The sequence below is a fragment of the Symphalangus syndactylus genome, chromosome 9, assembly GCF_028878055.3.
Source record: "Symphalangus syndactylus isolate Jambi chromosome 9, NHGRI_mSymSyn1-v2.1_pri, whole genome shotgun sequence".
Taxonomy (NCBI): Eukaryota; Metazoa; Chordata; class Mammalia; order Primates; family Hylobatidae; genus Symphalangus; species Symphalangus syndactylus.
In genome coordinates, this window is record NC_072431.2 from 86,258,287 (window position 1) to 86,273,428 (window position 15,142).

The window sequence follows — 15,142 nt, forward strand, 5'->3', positions numbered from 1 at the left end:
AGCAGGCGTGACTCTATGGTGAGGATGGACCTGTGCCTCATTTGGGCCCCGGTGTATGACCCTGAGCAGGAGAAGGGTCACCTCTTAGAGCATCGTGAGGGTCAGTCCATGGTACAGGGAGCCAGCCATGCAGCCACCCTTCCCTGCCCAGAGTGGGGGTAGGGCAGAGTCAGTCACACACCCCTTCCCCTTGTCCTATCTGCAGGTGGGAGCAGAGACTCAGGACTGAAGGCCTCTGGTTTCCCAGTGTTGTCCCTGAGGTCCAGAGCTGGGGCGGTGGGGGTCCTGTGTGAAGGATGACACAGATCAGAACCGCAGAGCCAGGTTGTGGTGCTCACAGGGGCAGGACAGCCCCTCTGGGTACCCGGGGCTGGGGCTGGGAGAGGCCTGAGTGGGGGTTGCAAGCGCCCGGGGCCAGCCTCAGGGGCACATGCTGGGGCACAACAGTCTTGCCTGCCACCCCTCACAGCCGCACATTGCTTTTAGTTTATGGTTTACTGTCTGGAATCCTTAGGGATTCTTTTCTCTGAGTTTTTCTTGTTTGTTACTAGAGGTTAAGAATTTGATTTGCCACATGGTAATAAAGGAGTTCTTCTTAAAACTAGATTTTGGCTGAGTGCAGTGGCTCATGCCTATAATCCCAGCACCTTGGGAGGCCGAGGTGGGCGGATCACTTGAGGTCAGGAGTTCAAGACCAGCTTGGCCAACATGGTGAAACCCCATGTCTACTAAAAATTAAAAAATGTGCCAGGCGTGGTGGCATGTGCCTGTAATCCCAGCTACTCAGGAGGCTGAGGCAGGAGAATTGCTTGAACCAGGGGGTTGCGGAGGTTGCAGTGAGCCGAGATCACGCCATTGCACTCCAGCCTGGGCAATAGAATGAGACTATCTCAAAAAAGTAAAAAAAAATAAAAATAAATACCAGATTTTAAAGACAGCATTGCAAGTACCAGTTTCTGTCATTGTTTCTTAATGATTCCTCAGAGATAACAGCTACACACCATACCAGGACATTATTTTATTAAGGTAAAATATACATAACAGAAAAATTTGCTGTCTTAACGATTTTTAAGTGTACAGTTCAGTGGCAGTAACTGTATTTACATTGTTGTGCAACTGTTACCATCATCCATCTCCAGAACTTTTTCATCTTCCCCAAGTGAAACTGTCCCCATTAAATACCGACTCCACATTCCCCTCCCTCACCCTGGCACCCACCATTCTGCTGTCTGCCTCTATGAATTTGACAACTTTAGGGACCTCATATAAGTGAAATCAGACAGTGTTTGTCTTTGTTTCAATGAGCATAATGTCCTCAAGTTTCACCCATGTTGTAGCCTGTGTCAGCATTTCCTTCCTTTTTAAGGCTGAATAATATTCCATTGTGTGCATTTTGCTCATCTGTTGACAGACGCAGGTTGTTCCTGCCTCTTGGCTGTTGTGAATAATGCTGCTATGAATGCGGGTGTACAAAGGACATTTTTAAAGGACATGATACATGGCCCCCTCCCACCGTGCATGACATAGCCACTGGGTTGTGTGGCCTTGGGCTGCCATGTAACTCTCTGGGTTTCAGCCTCCCCACTTATAAACCAGGAGGGTTGGGTCAAATGACTCTCTCGAGTCCCTTCCGGCCCCAGGAACTGGTTCTGTTGAAGCCCCATTTCTTTCTTCTGAGACTTGCCTCAAAGCTCACCTCTCCCATATGCAAGTGCCCCACAGTCTGATTACGTGGACATTTCTAAGCTTCCAAAATCCTTTTGCATTCCTTGAGAATAAAACTTTCGAAGGATGAAATCTGATTGATCTGAAACCAAACAAAAACCCGAGTACTTTAATTGATGCGCAGCTTGCAGGAAAAAAGAAGCAAGCGGGCACAAAGCGTATCCTAAGTCCCAAAGCGCCCTCGCCCCCGCCCGGTCTCGGCCACTGTGCGTGGACCCCGTGCGGTTCCGCGCGTGGCTTGGTGAGCCTGGGGTCCCTGGCGGTGGCGCCCACGGCTCAGCCGGCGGAAAGGCTCTTCCCGCGCGTCCTTCGCGAGCCGCGCGGCCTCGGCCTGTTTCTGGCGGGAGTCATTCCGGAGCCGGGGCTTCACCTCTTTCTCCGGCGCGGTGACTACCCGCGGGCCGCCTCTCCAGTAGGGGCGTAACCGGCTCTGAAGCGCCGCCTTTGAAGGTCGCTGCAAGGCTGCGCGGACGCCGAGTGCGGCCCCTACGGTGCTGGCATCGGAATGTCTCTCGTCCCCAGTTTCTTCCAAATGGGCTGGCGTCGCTGGCTTTTGGATCCACTCAGGTCCCACTACTGGGGTGAGGGACTGACTGCTCCCGCGCGGGCGCTCCTGCCCGGGCGAGGCGGCTGTGTCCCTTCCACAGCTGGGACGCCGCGGGCGCAGAGTCCCGACCCCACCGCACTCCAGCCACGCCCGCACCCTGGGGTCAGAGGACTCCTCGGATGGGGACTGCTTCTGCCCGTCCTTCCCGAGGGCCCTCCCCATGCCATGTGCTTAGGGGCGCGACGGAGCTGGGGACCCGATGTGGTCCAGGGCAACCCCTGGACGTGCAGGAGGGAGATGGGGGCTCAGCAAGGGTGGGCCCCGAGGCTGGAGGCGCAGCCCAGCCCTCCTGCTCCTGCTGCCTCAGAGCTCGGGTGCTCGGGCCGTCCTGAGAGCTCAGTGGCCTTAAAGCCGCAGTCTGTGTCCCTTCTCCCGTCAGGCCAGGAGCGCAGATGGCCTGGGCCCCAGGTGGGTGGGCTGACCCCGGCCCCAGAGCCCGGCTTCAGCTGGGCAGCTGTGAACTGCCCCTTGTCCCAGCCCCCTGCAGGGAGGAGCGCCAGCCTGGCTGTGGTGAGACGGCTCTCTCCTCTCTGGGGCCTGGCCTGGTGCCTGCCCACTCCTCTGGGACAGTGCACAGCACAGTCGCTGTGGTTTGTGGAATTCGCGTTGGTGGTAGGAGCCTACTAGGCCAGGCAGGCAGTGCTGGGCAGGGCTCTGGGGTCCGTGTCAGCCCACCCAGACCTGAGGACACAACCCCCCTGACAGGACTAAGCCAAGCCAGGCTGGTCACCGCAGCTCAGTTCCCTCAGTGCCTTTGCTGGACTCTTCTGGGCCTTCTGGCTGGCAGGCAGTAAAGGGCAGGCTGGCCATGGACAGAGGCCCCGGGGAGGGATGGTCTGCTCAGCCCCTGGTCTCTTGTGAGGAGAGACGAGGGGCTCGCACACCGCCGCCTGATGTGCAAGGCCTGCTGTTGGGCAAAGTGCCTTCTCTGTGCCTCGTGGCCGGTATTGGGGCTAGTGGTCACCTGCATTCCCTGAGCAGGACGGGGCCTTGCCCTCCAGACAAGGTGGGATATGGGGGCCCCGCACCTCCCTCTCTCTGTAATGTCACTCCTGCCTTCATCCTCCCAAAGTAGACACGTTGGTGGAACCTTGTCCTGCCCTCCGGGTGTCCCTGTGGATCCAACTCAGAGAGGGCAGCAGTGTGGTTTTGAAGGGGATATCCAAGGAAGTGGGGGGATGCACTGGAGGAGGTCCAGCAGCTCCCAATCAGGGAAGGCAAGCTGTGAGGAGAGGAGGGGAACATGGGATGCCAGCCGGGGCAGGGGGTGGGGACCCAGGAGCAGGGCACCTTGCTGGGTGCCACCACACACAGGCATGGGGCAGGCCCTGTCTCTCCTCCCCCAGCCACCTGGGCCTTCCTATCTGGCATCCTGGCTCCACCTACCATGGGCACTTCTTTCATCCCACAGCTCAGCTTGTCCCTGGGATTTCTCAGGTGAGAGTCAGGATGGCAGCCCCGGCAATTAGCCATCTGCACATCTGGATTCTAGGGGCAAAGAGGAGAAGAGACATGCCCTGTGCTTAAAGTGTTCACATTTGTGTTAGGGGACAGAACAAGAACGTGCCTGCCCCATGCCTCCTGGGCACATCCTGTGTGGTGAGGCCACAGCAGGCCCTCCCAGCATTTGGGCTACATGAGGTGAACGGGTGGTTTCCCTCATATGGAAAGAGCTCCTATAGGTCAATAAGGCCTGGAATCCCAGCGCTTTGGGAGGCCCAGGTGGGAGGATCACTTAGGCTAGAAGATCAAGGCTGCAGTGAGCTGCAGTCACACCACTGCGCTCCAGCCTAGGTGACAGAATGAGGTCCCCCAGTTAAAAAAAAAAATGGCCAAAACCCCAGTTGAAGTATGAATGACAGCAGCAACAGCTCACAGAAAAAGAAATGAAAGCTTTCAGTGGGTAAAAACAGGAAAACAAATTCAACAAGGATCAGCTCTCAGAGTTCCCCTCAGAGTTCCCACAGGCTCCTTCCAGGAGGCCCTAGGCTAATGGGCTACCTCCACTAGACTCTGGCTCAGCGCATCTCATGAGGCCAGGACCAAGGCCCTAGGACACAGGCACCGTGGCCTTGTCCCAGGGAGTGGGTTGGCCCCGATGTGCGTGACAGCCTCTCCATGTGGGCAGGGGAGGAATTCCAAAGATGCAGTGAGCCCTGGCAGATCATTCCCAGTGCTAGGGGCCAGATGGCACAGATGACACAGGAGGCCCCAGGCTGAGCCTCCTCAAACCCTCCTCTTCACACACCCTCCACTGCTCACACCCTCCTCCCCCTGCTCACACCCTCCTCCCCCTGCTGACAACTTCCTCCCCCTTCTCATACCCTCCACCTGCTCACACCCTCCTCCCCTTGCTCACACCCTCCTCTTGTTCACACCCTCCTCTCTCTGCTCACACCCTCCTCCTCCTGCTCACACCCTCCTCCCCCTGCTCACACCCTCCTCCTGCTCACACCCTCCTCCCCCTGCTCAGACCCTCCTCCCCCTGCTCACCACCTCCTCTCCCTGCTCACACCCTCCTCCCCCTGCTCACCCCCTCCTCCCCTTTCTCACCCCCCTCCCCTTTCTCACATCCTCCTCCCCCTACTCACTCCCTTCTCTTCCTGCTCACACCCTCTTCCCCCTGCTCACACCCTCCTCCTGCTCACACCCTCCTCCCCCTGCTCACACCTTCCTCCCCCTGCTCACACCCTCCTCATTCTACTCACACTCTCCTCCCCCTGCCCCTACCCTCCTCCCCTGTCCACACCCTCCTCCCCTGCCCACACCTTCCTCCCCATTCTCACACCCTCCCCTGCTCACACCCTCCTCCCCCTACTCATACCCTCCTCCCCCTGCTTACCGCCTCCTCTCCCTGCTCACACCCTCCTCCCCCTGCTGACAACTTCCTCCCCCTTCTCATACCCTCCACCTGCTCACAGCCTCTTCCCTCTGCTCACACCCTCCACCCCTGCTCACACCTTCCTCCCCATTCTCACACCCTCCTCCTCCTGCTCACACCCTCCTCCTGCTCACACCCTCCTCCCCCTGCTGAGACCCTCCTCCCCCTGCTCACCACCTCCTCTCCCTGCTCACACCCTCCTCCCCCTGCTCACACCCTCCTCCCCTTTCTCACATCCTCCTCCCCCTACTCACCCCCTTCTCTTCCTGCTCACACCCTCTTCCCCCTGCTCACACCTTCCTCCCCATTCTCACACCCTCCTCCTACTTACACCCTCCTCCCCCTGCCCACACTTTCCTCCCCCTGGTCATACCCTCCTCCTGCTCACACCCTCCTCCCCCTGCTCACACCCTCCTCATTCTACTCACACTCTCCTCCCCCTGCCCCACCCTCCTCCCTTGCCCACACCCTCCTCCCCTGCCCGCACCCTCCTCCCCCTGCCCACACCCTCCTCCCCTGCCCGCACCCTCCTCCCCCTGCCCACACCCTCCTCCTGCTCACTGGTTCCAGCATGGCCAGATTGAGTGACAGTTCTCCAGCAACGCTTGTGCATTATCTGCATAATCCACCACATGCTTCAAGGCCAGGTCCAGGGCTAAGAGACAGGTTGGACGTCTCCACCCTAGAGGCTAGGGCTGACCTGCAGGCCTCCCCTAGTCTGTTGGAAGAGCATGGGCACAGTGGGCTACAGGTGTTCCTGGGTGGTCCTCCCTCCTGTCTTCATCTCTGCATTTATTTTGTTCTTTGCTTAATGCAGACCTCCCCACTGGGGTCATGGCAATTGCTCTGGTGCACAGCTCCTGTGCGGTTGCTAAAGGAAGACATTTGTTGCTGAAGATTTCTGGAGAATACGGTTCACCTGAGAGAATGGAGAAGTGAAAGAGAAAGATGGATGCTGATACAGAATGAGCAGAGTCCCAGACCCTCCCCAGAAGGGGGAACTTCCCACCGAGGCTGCACAGGACAGGCTGGATTTGCGGGGATCCCAGCCCAGCCCACCGTGGCTTTCAGAACCCCCAGTCAGACTGGTTCCCCTGTGGGCCTTCTCCTCAGGAAGGGTGCTCACCCCCTCTCCTCTCTCGCTCCCACGGAGAGCATGTAATTTCAGCCCCTAGGTGGTCTCTGGCCTGTCAGGTTCTCCTCCCTCCCTGCCCCTCAACCCCCCTCCCTCTGGGTATTTGGGGTATGTAGAGGGAGGCCACATCATCCCCCCCTTGCAGTCCCCTCTCAAGTGGTGCTCTGGTCAATGTTTAACAGGGGGGTCGGGTCCCTGGTGGGTGGTGTTTGCCCATTTCTGTGGTGTGAAGGTGCCACCGTGGCCAATGTCAAGCTAACAACCTGACATCAGCTGGCTCACAAGAATCCAGAAAATGTGAAAGTCTGTTCTCTAGCTGGAAGAGCTGTCTCTGACGCCCACTGCCTCTGCCTTGGCCCAGCCAGCGTGACCGAGTGATGGAGTGAGCCAAGACGGCACCCAAGGCCTCTCGCCCCTGTCTTGGTCCTGCTGCCAACTCCCAGCCCTGCTTCTTCCCTTCCCAGGGCTCTGCTTGGCTCAAGTCCTGTGATTCATTCTCCTCTTGCTCCCACCTCCCCCACCTCACAGGGGTGCCCCGTCCATCTCCCCAGGAGACTGTTTTTGAGCCAGTGCAGGGCACCTCAGGGGACCTGCGCAGGGCGGCAAGAGGTTGGTTGGGGGGGTTGGGGATTTTTTGTTTCATTTTGTTTTGTTTTTGAGACTGGGGCTTGCTCTGCCACCCAGTCTGGGGTGCAGAGGTGCATCATGACTCACTGTAACCTTGAACTCCTGGGCTCAAGCGATCCTCCCACCTTGGCCTCCCAAAGTGCTGGGATTATAGGCATGAGCCACTGTGCCTGGCTAGGGGAGAGGGGTCTGGTTTGATCCCACCTCCACATCCATGCTGCCGTGGTCTCAGCAGAGCATTCGGTGCCTGTCCCTTCCTGTGACGTGGGGAGCATAGCCCCATCTTTCACCGTGGCCTGAGAGCCCTGGAGGGAACCCTTATACACTGAGAGGGCCATGCGTAGGTGGGTGTTACAGTCAGGATGTCTCCCGAGGCGATGACAGCTCCAGGGGAAGACTTTAGAGTCCCTGAAACACCTTTTCCTAATGTTGTTCAGGGTCTCTGGTCACAGTGAAGTTTTGAAATTTCACTATATGGCAAATATATAGGCATTTTCCTTGTGATACATGCTTTTCTGCCTATGGTTTTAAAAAGTACTTCTCTATCCTGGTGTTTTAAAGACACATTTTTTTTCTCTTTACAATGAAAAAGAAATTAATGGGCTTCATTTTTAGAGCAGTTTTGTCTGTATGGAAAAATTGGATTGAAAGTATAGAGTTCCCATATTCCCCTTCACCATTCCCCACCCCTGTTGTTAACATCTGACATTAGTTTGGCACATTTGTTACAATGATGGACCAATATTAATATATTATTAACTAAAGCCCATAGCTTACATTAGGGTTTGCTCTTGCTGTTGTAGATTATATGGGCTTGGACAAATGTCGAATGACATGTATCTATCATTACAGTATCACACAGAGTAGTTTCACCTGCCCCAGAATTTCTCTGTGCTCCACCTCTTTGTGTCTCCCTCCACCCAACCCCTGCCAGTCACTGGTCTTTTGACTCTCTTCATTGTTCTGCCTTTTCCAGCATGTCATACAGTTGGACTCATACAGTATGTAGCCTTCTCAGACTGGCTTCTTTTATTCAGCAATGACCACTTAAGTTTCCTCTTTAAGTGGGAGGAGGAACCTTTCTTTGTGTAGCTTGATAGTTCTTTTTAGCTGAATAATATTCCATTGTCTGGATGTACCACAGTTTGTTCATTTGCTTACTGAAGGACATCTGGGTTCCTTCCGAGTTTTCACAATCACGAATAACGGTGCAATAAACATCCGTTTGCGGGTATTTTGTGGACATAAGTTTTCAGTGTATTTGAGAGATAGCAAGAAGTGCAATTGCTGGAGTGTAAGGCAAAGAATATGTTTAGTTTTGTAAGAAACTACCAAACTCTCTTCCAAAGCAGGTGTACCATTTTGCATTCCTACCAACAATGAATGAGAATTCCTGTTGCTCCACATTCTTACCATCATCTGGTGGTTTTAGAGTTCTAGATTTTGGCCATTCTAATAGGTGTATAGTGATAGCTCTTTGTTGTTTTATTTGCAATTCCCTAATGACTTATGATATCGAGCGTATTTTCATATGCTTGTTTTCCATCTATATATCTTCTTCGGTGAGGTATCTGTTCAGATCTTTTGCCCATTTTTAAACTGGTTGTTTCCATATTGTTGAATTTTAAGGGTTCCTTGTATATTTTGAAAACCAGTCTTATCAGATAGGTGTTTTGTAGATATTTTCTCCAAATCTGTGGTTGTTTCCCTTTTAATTCTCATAAGTGTCTTCCACAGAACAGAACTTTTTACTTTTAATTAAGTCCAATTCATCAATTTTTTCTTTCATGAATTGTGCTTTTGGCATTGTATCTAAGAAATCATCACCAAACCCAAAGTTGTCCAGATTTTCTATGTTATTTTTTAGAAGTTTTGAAGTTTTGCATTTTACATTTAAGTCTATGGCCCATTTTAAGTTAATTATTATGAAAGGTGTAAGATCTGTGTCTAGATTCATTTTTTTCATCTGAATATCCAGTTGTTCTGGCACCATTGTTGATAAGGCTATCCTTTCTCTATTTGGTATTCACAAACCTCAGACTTTGCTCTTTTCCTTCAATATTGTGTTGGTTATTGTGTTATGTATCTTTTGACTCTCCATGTAAACTTTAGAATCAGTTTGTTGATATATACAAAATAACTTGCTGGTATTTGATTGTGAGTGCACTGAATGTGTAAATTAATTTGGGAAAAGCTAACATTGGACAATATTGCATCTTCCTATTGATGAACATGGGATGCCTCTGCATTTGTTTAGTTCTTCTTTGATATTTTTCATCAGAGTTTTGTAAATGTCCTCATATAGATCTTGTACATATTTTGTTAGATTTATACCTAAGTATTTCACTTTGGAGGATGAAATGTAAATGGTATTGTGTTTTAAAATTCCAATTCCAATCGTTCATTGCTGATATATAAGAAAACAATTGACTCCATTAACCTGGTATCCTGCAACCTTGCTATAATCATTTATTAGTTCCAGGATTTTTTTTGTTGATTTCTTTTCTATATAGACATATCATTTATGAACAAAGACAGTTTTATTTCTTCCTTTCCAATAAGTGTATCTTTTATTTCCTTTTCTTGCCTTATTATGTCAGCTAGGACTTCCAGTAAGATGTTGAATAGCAGTGGTGAAAGGGAACATACTTGCTTTGTTCCTAATCTTAGTGGAAAGTATCTAGTTTCTCACCATGAAGTATGGTGTAAACTGTAGGTCTTTTGTAGATTTTTTAAAAATCAAGTTTAGGAAGCTCCACTGTATTCATAGTTTGCTGAGAATTTTAATCATGAAACAGTGTTGGATTTTTGTCAGATTCTTTTTTTGCATGTATTGATATAGTCGTGTGATTTTTCCTCTTTACCTTGTTGACGCATTGGATTATAATAATTAATTTTTGAATATTGAACGAGACTTGCATACCTGGGATAAATCCCACATGATCATGATATATAATTCTTTTTATACATTGTTGGATTCAATTTGGTAATATTTTGTTGAGAATTTTTGCATCTGTGTTCATGTGAGATTTTGGTCTGTATATTTCTTTTCTTTAAATAATATCGTTGTCTGGTTTTAGTATTAGGGTAATGCTGGCCTCATAGAATGAGTTAGGAAGTATTCTTGCTGCTTCTATTTTCTAAAAGAGATTTAGAGAATTGATATGATTTCTTCTTTACATGTTTGGTAGAATTCACCAATGAACCAATCTGGGCCTGATGCTTTCTGTTTTGGAAAATTATTAATTATTCATTCAATTTCTTTTAGAGATACAGTCCTATTTACATTATATTATCTATATCTCATTGTGTGAGTTTTAGAGGATTGTATCTTTCAAGGAGTTGGTTCATATTATCTAGGCTATCAAATTTATGGCCATAGAGTTTTTCATAGTATTTCTTTATTAGTCTTTTAATATCCATGGGATCTGTAGTGGTGGCCCCACTTTTATTTCTGGTATTAGTAATTTGCCTCTTTTCTCTTTTTTTCTTAGTTAACCTGATTAGTAGGTTTCCAATTTTATTGATCTTCTCAAAGAACTAGCTTTTGGCTTTGTTGATTTTCTGTATCAATTTCTTGTTTGCACAATTCATTGATTTATGCTCTAGTTTTTATTCTTTTTTTCTGCTTACTTTGGATTTAATTTGCTTTTCTTTTTCTAGTTTCTTAAGGTGGAAGCTTAAATTACTGATTTTAGATTTTTCTTTTCTCCTTTTCTTTCTTTCTTTTTTTTTTTTTTTTTTTTTTTGAGATGGAGTCTCGCTCTGTCACCAGGCTGGAGTGCAGTGGCGCTATCTCGGCTTACTGCAACCTCCGACTTCCTGGTTCAAGCGATTCTCCTGCCTCAGTCTCCCAAGTAGCTGGGATTACAGGCATGCGCCACCATGCCTGGCTAGATTTTGTATTTTTAGTAGAGACAGGGTTTCACCATGTTGGCCAGGCTGGTTTCGAACTCCTGACCTCAGGTGATCCGCTCACCTTGGCCTCCCAAAGTGCTGGGATTACAGGCGTGAGCCACTGTGCCTGGCCTCTTCTTTTCAAAATGTATGCACTTGATGCTATAAATTTTCCTCTAAAGATTACTTTTGGCCAGGTGCAATGGCTCACACCTGTAATCCCAGTGCTTTGGGAGGACAAGGTGGGAGGACCACTTGAGGACAGGAGTTCAAGACTGACCTGGGAAACATAGCAAAATCCTGTTTCTAGAAACAAACAAACAAACAAAAAACATCGCGGGGCATGGTGGTGCATGCCTGTAGTCTTTTCTACTCAGGAGGCTGAGGCGGGAGGATCATTTGAGCCTAGGAGTTCAAGGCTGCAGTGGGCTATGATTGTGTCACTGCACTCCAGCCTGCGTGACAGAGTGAGACCTTGTCCCTAAAAAATAAATAAATAATAAAGACTACCTTTGCTGCATTCTATAAATTTTGATAAGTTGTATTTTCATTTAGTTCAAAATATTTTAAAATTTCCCTTGACATTTTTTCTTTTGTCTGTGTGTCATTTAGAAGTGTGGTGTTTCCATGTATTTTGGGCTTTTCCAGCTATCTTTCTGTTATTGATTTCTAGTTTAATTCTACTGCGGTCTGAGAGCGTACTTTGTATGATTACTATATTTTAAATGTATCAGGGTGTTTTTATGGCCCAAAATATGGTCTATCTTACTGACTGTTCCATGTGAGCTTGAGAAGAAAATATATTCTGCTGTTGTTGGATGAAGTAGTCTATAGATGTCCATTAGAGCCAGTTGATTGATGAAGCTGTTGAGTTCAATCATGTCCTTACTGATTTTCTGCCTGCTAGATCTGTCCATTTCTGATAGAGTTGTGTTGAAGTCACCAACAATGATAGTGGAGTCATCTTTTTATCCTTACAGTTCCATCAGGTTTTGCTTCACATATTTTGGTGCTCTGTGTTAGGTATGTACATGTTTAGAACTGCATGTCATCTTAGAAAATTGACCCTTTTATTCTTATGTAATGCTCTTCTTTATTCCTGATAATTTCCCTGGTTGTAAAATCTGTTTTTTTTTTTTGCTGATATCAATATAGTTACTCCTGGGTGGGTGCAGTGGCTCCCACATGTAATTACAGCACTTCAGGAGGCCCAGGTGGGAGAATCACTTGAGCCTAGGAGTTCAAGACCAGCTTGGGCACCATAGCAACACCGTGTCTCTACTATATGTAGCTGGGCCTGGTGGCTTACACCTGTAATTCCAGCACCTTAGGAGGCTGAAGTGGGAGGAATGCTTGAATCTAGGAGTTTGAGACCAGCCTAGGGAGCATAGCAAGACCCCATCTCTACAAAAAATAAAAAAAATTAGCCAGCCATGGTGGCACATGCCTGTAGTCCCATCTACTTGGGAGACTGAGCCTGGAAGGTAGAGGCTGCAGTGAGCCATGATTGTGCTACTGCATTCCAGCCTGGGTGACAGAGTGAGGCCCTGTCTGAACAACTACATACACACACACACACACACACATACACATATACATACATATATACATACAGTTACTCCAGCTTTATTTTAATTATTGTTAGCATGGTACATCTTTCTCCATCCATTTACTTTTTAAAATTATGGTAAAACAAAATTATGCGTAACATATAATTTACCGTTAAAGAATCCATTCTTTATCCCTGAAAGAAATAATCATGGCTAACATTTATTGAGCATTTTACTATGCACCAGACTATGCATTGTTTTTTGACTTTTCCAAAAGCTCTAAGAAATACTATTATCATCTCCATTTACAGATGAGGAGTTTTCTCAGGATCACACAATTAATAAATGGTAGAGTCCAGAAATGGACAAAGAATGGTCAATTGCAAATTATTGATCCTAAAACGATTGTTTTCTCTAATTAATGGAGACAGTTCACTTATATGTATTTTGATTTGGCTAATCAAAATTATTCTTTTTATTTATTTTTAATTTTTAAATTGTGCCATATATACATAAAAATTTTACTATTTTAACCATTTCTAAGGATACAATTCAGTAACATTATGTATGTTCACATTGTTGTGCTACCATCACCACCATCATTGTCCGGAATTTTTTCATCTTCCCCAACTGAAACTCTGTACCCACTAAAAACTGACTTCTCCTTCTCTCCTCACTCCAGCAACCTCTGTTCTACTTTCTCTCTATGAATTTGTCTATTCTAGGTATCCCATATAAGGAGAATCATGTGATATTTGTGTCTTTTGTGACTGGCTTATTTCACTTAGCATAATGTCCTCAAGATATGTCTATGTTGTAGACATAATTTCCTTCCTTTTCAAGGCTGAATAATATTCATTGTATATATAGACCACACTTTATTTATCCATTCTTCTGTCAATGGACATTTGAGTTGCTTCTACTTTTGACTATTGTGAATAATGCTGCTATGAATATTGTATACAAGTATCTGTTTGAGTCCCTGCTTTACATTTTTTTTGGATCCACCTTGGAGTGGAATTGCTGGATCATATGGTAATTCTATGTTTAACTTTCTGAGGAGCTGCCAAACTGTTTTCACAGTGGCTGCAACATTTTACATTCCCACCAGCAATGCACAAGGGTTCCAAGTCCTCTACACCCTCACCAACACTTGTTATTTTCAGGCTTTTTTTAATTAAAAAAAATTTATGATAGTCATCTTAATGGATGTGAAGTGGTATCTCATTACGGTTTTGATTTGATTTCTCTCATGGCTAGTGATGTTGAACATATTTTCAACATCTCTTGTTTGTCATTTGCATATCTTCTTTGGAGAAATATCTATTCAAGTTCTTTGCTCATTTCTTGAATTGGCTTGTTTGTTTCTTTGTTATTGACGTTTAGTAGTTCTCCTATATTTATCCATCATCAGATAGGTGAATTGCAAATAGTTTATCCAATTCCGTGGGTTGTCTTTTCACTCTCCTGATAGTGTCCTTTGATGCACAAAAATTTTGTATTTTGGTAAGTCCAATTAATTTTTTCTTTTGTTGCCTGCACTTTTGGTGTCATATCCAAGAAATCATTGCCAAATCCAATGTTATGAAGATTTCCACCTATGTTTTCTTCTAAGTGTTTTATAATTTTAGCCTTCAATTTAGGTCTTTGATTCATTTTGAGTTATTGTTTGTATATTGTGTAAGATAAGGATCCAACTTCATTGTTTTGCATGTGGGTATCCCAGTTTCCCCAGCACCACTTGTTGAAAAGACTGTCCTTTCTCCATTGAATAACACTTGAAACGTTTGTTGAAAATCAATATATGGGAGAATTTATTTCTGGGCACTCTATTTTATTCCATTAGTCTCTGTGTCTGTCCTTATGCCGGTGTCAGACCATTTTGATTATTATAGTTTTGTATTCAGGTTGGATTTTTTGTTTTGTTTTGTTTTTGAGATGGAGTCTCACTCTGTCACCCCGGCTGGAGCGCAGTGGCATGATCTCAGCACACTGCAACCTCCACCTTCTGGGTTCAAGTGATTCTCCTGCCTCAGCCTCCTGAGTAGCTGGAATTACAGGTGTGCACCACCATGCCTGGCTAATTTTTGTATTTTTAATAGAGACAGGGTTTGGCCATGTTGGCCAGGCTAGTCTTGAACTCCTGACCTCAAGTGACCCACACTCCCTGGCCTCCCAAAGTGCTGGGATTACAGGCGTGAGGCACTGCATCCAGCCAGTTTTATATTAAGTTTTGAAATCAGGAAATGTGAGTCCCCCAACTTTGTTTTTCTTTTCCAAGATTATTTTGACCATTTTTTGTCCCTGGAGATTCCATATCAATTTTAAGATGGGTTTTTTCCCTGCAAAAAAGCCATTGGGATTTTGATAGGGATTTCACTTGAATCTGTAGATAACTTTGAGTAGTATCCATGCCTTTACTCTTCACTTATTTGTGTCTTCATATTTAAATAGGTTTCTTGTAGATGACATATAGTTTGGTCTTGTTTTTTGATCCAATAAGACAATCTCTGTCTTTTAATTTGTGTATATAGACCCATTGACATTTAAAGTGATTGTTGATATAGTTGGATTGATAGCTACCATATTTGTTTCTGTTTTTTATTTTTCCCTATTTTGTTTCTTTTTTTGTCTTCCACTCTTTTTATGCTTTCTGTGGTTTAATTGAGCATTTTATATAATTCCATTTTCTCTCCTCTCTTGCTTCTCTTAGCATTCCT

At 46.8% G+C, this 15,142-nt stretch overlaps 2 protein-coding genes across 15 annotated transcripts in view; one reads left to right on the forward strand and one right to left on the reverse strand.

Annotated features, from left to right (window-relative positions):
* The window catches only part of CAMK2B (calcium/calmodulin dependent protein kinase II beta), a 108,475-nt gene that overhangs the window by 13,663 nt on the left and 79,670 nt on the right, over positions 1-15,142 (forward strand). The gene's annotated exons all lie outside the window — the stretch shown is intronic.
* Positions 309-6,375, reverse strand: LOC134731436 (uncharacterized). Its single transcript, XM_063609590.1, has 3 exons — positions 5,775-6,375; positions 3,719-3,820; positions 309-3,554 (listed from the first exon to the last, which is right to left on the reverse strand). The coding sequence occupies exon 3, from the start codon at positions 2,492-2,494 to the stop codon at positions 1,889-1,891; it is 606 nt and encodes a 201-aa protein (XP_063465660.1). The 5' UTR covers positions 2,495-3,554; positions 3,719-3,820; positions 5,775-6,375; the 3' UTR covers positions 309-1,888.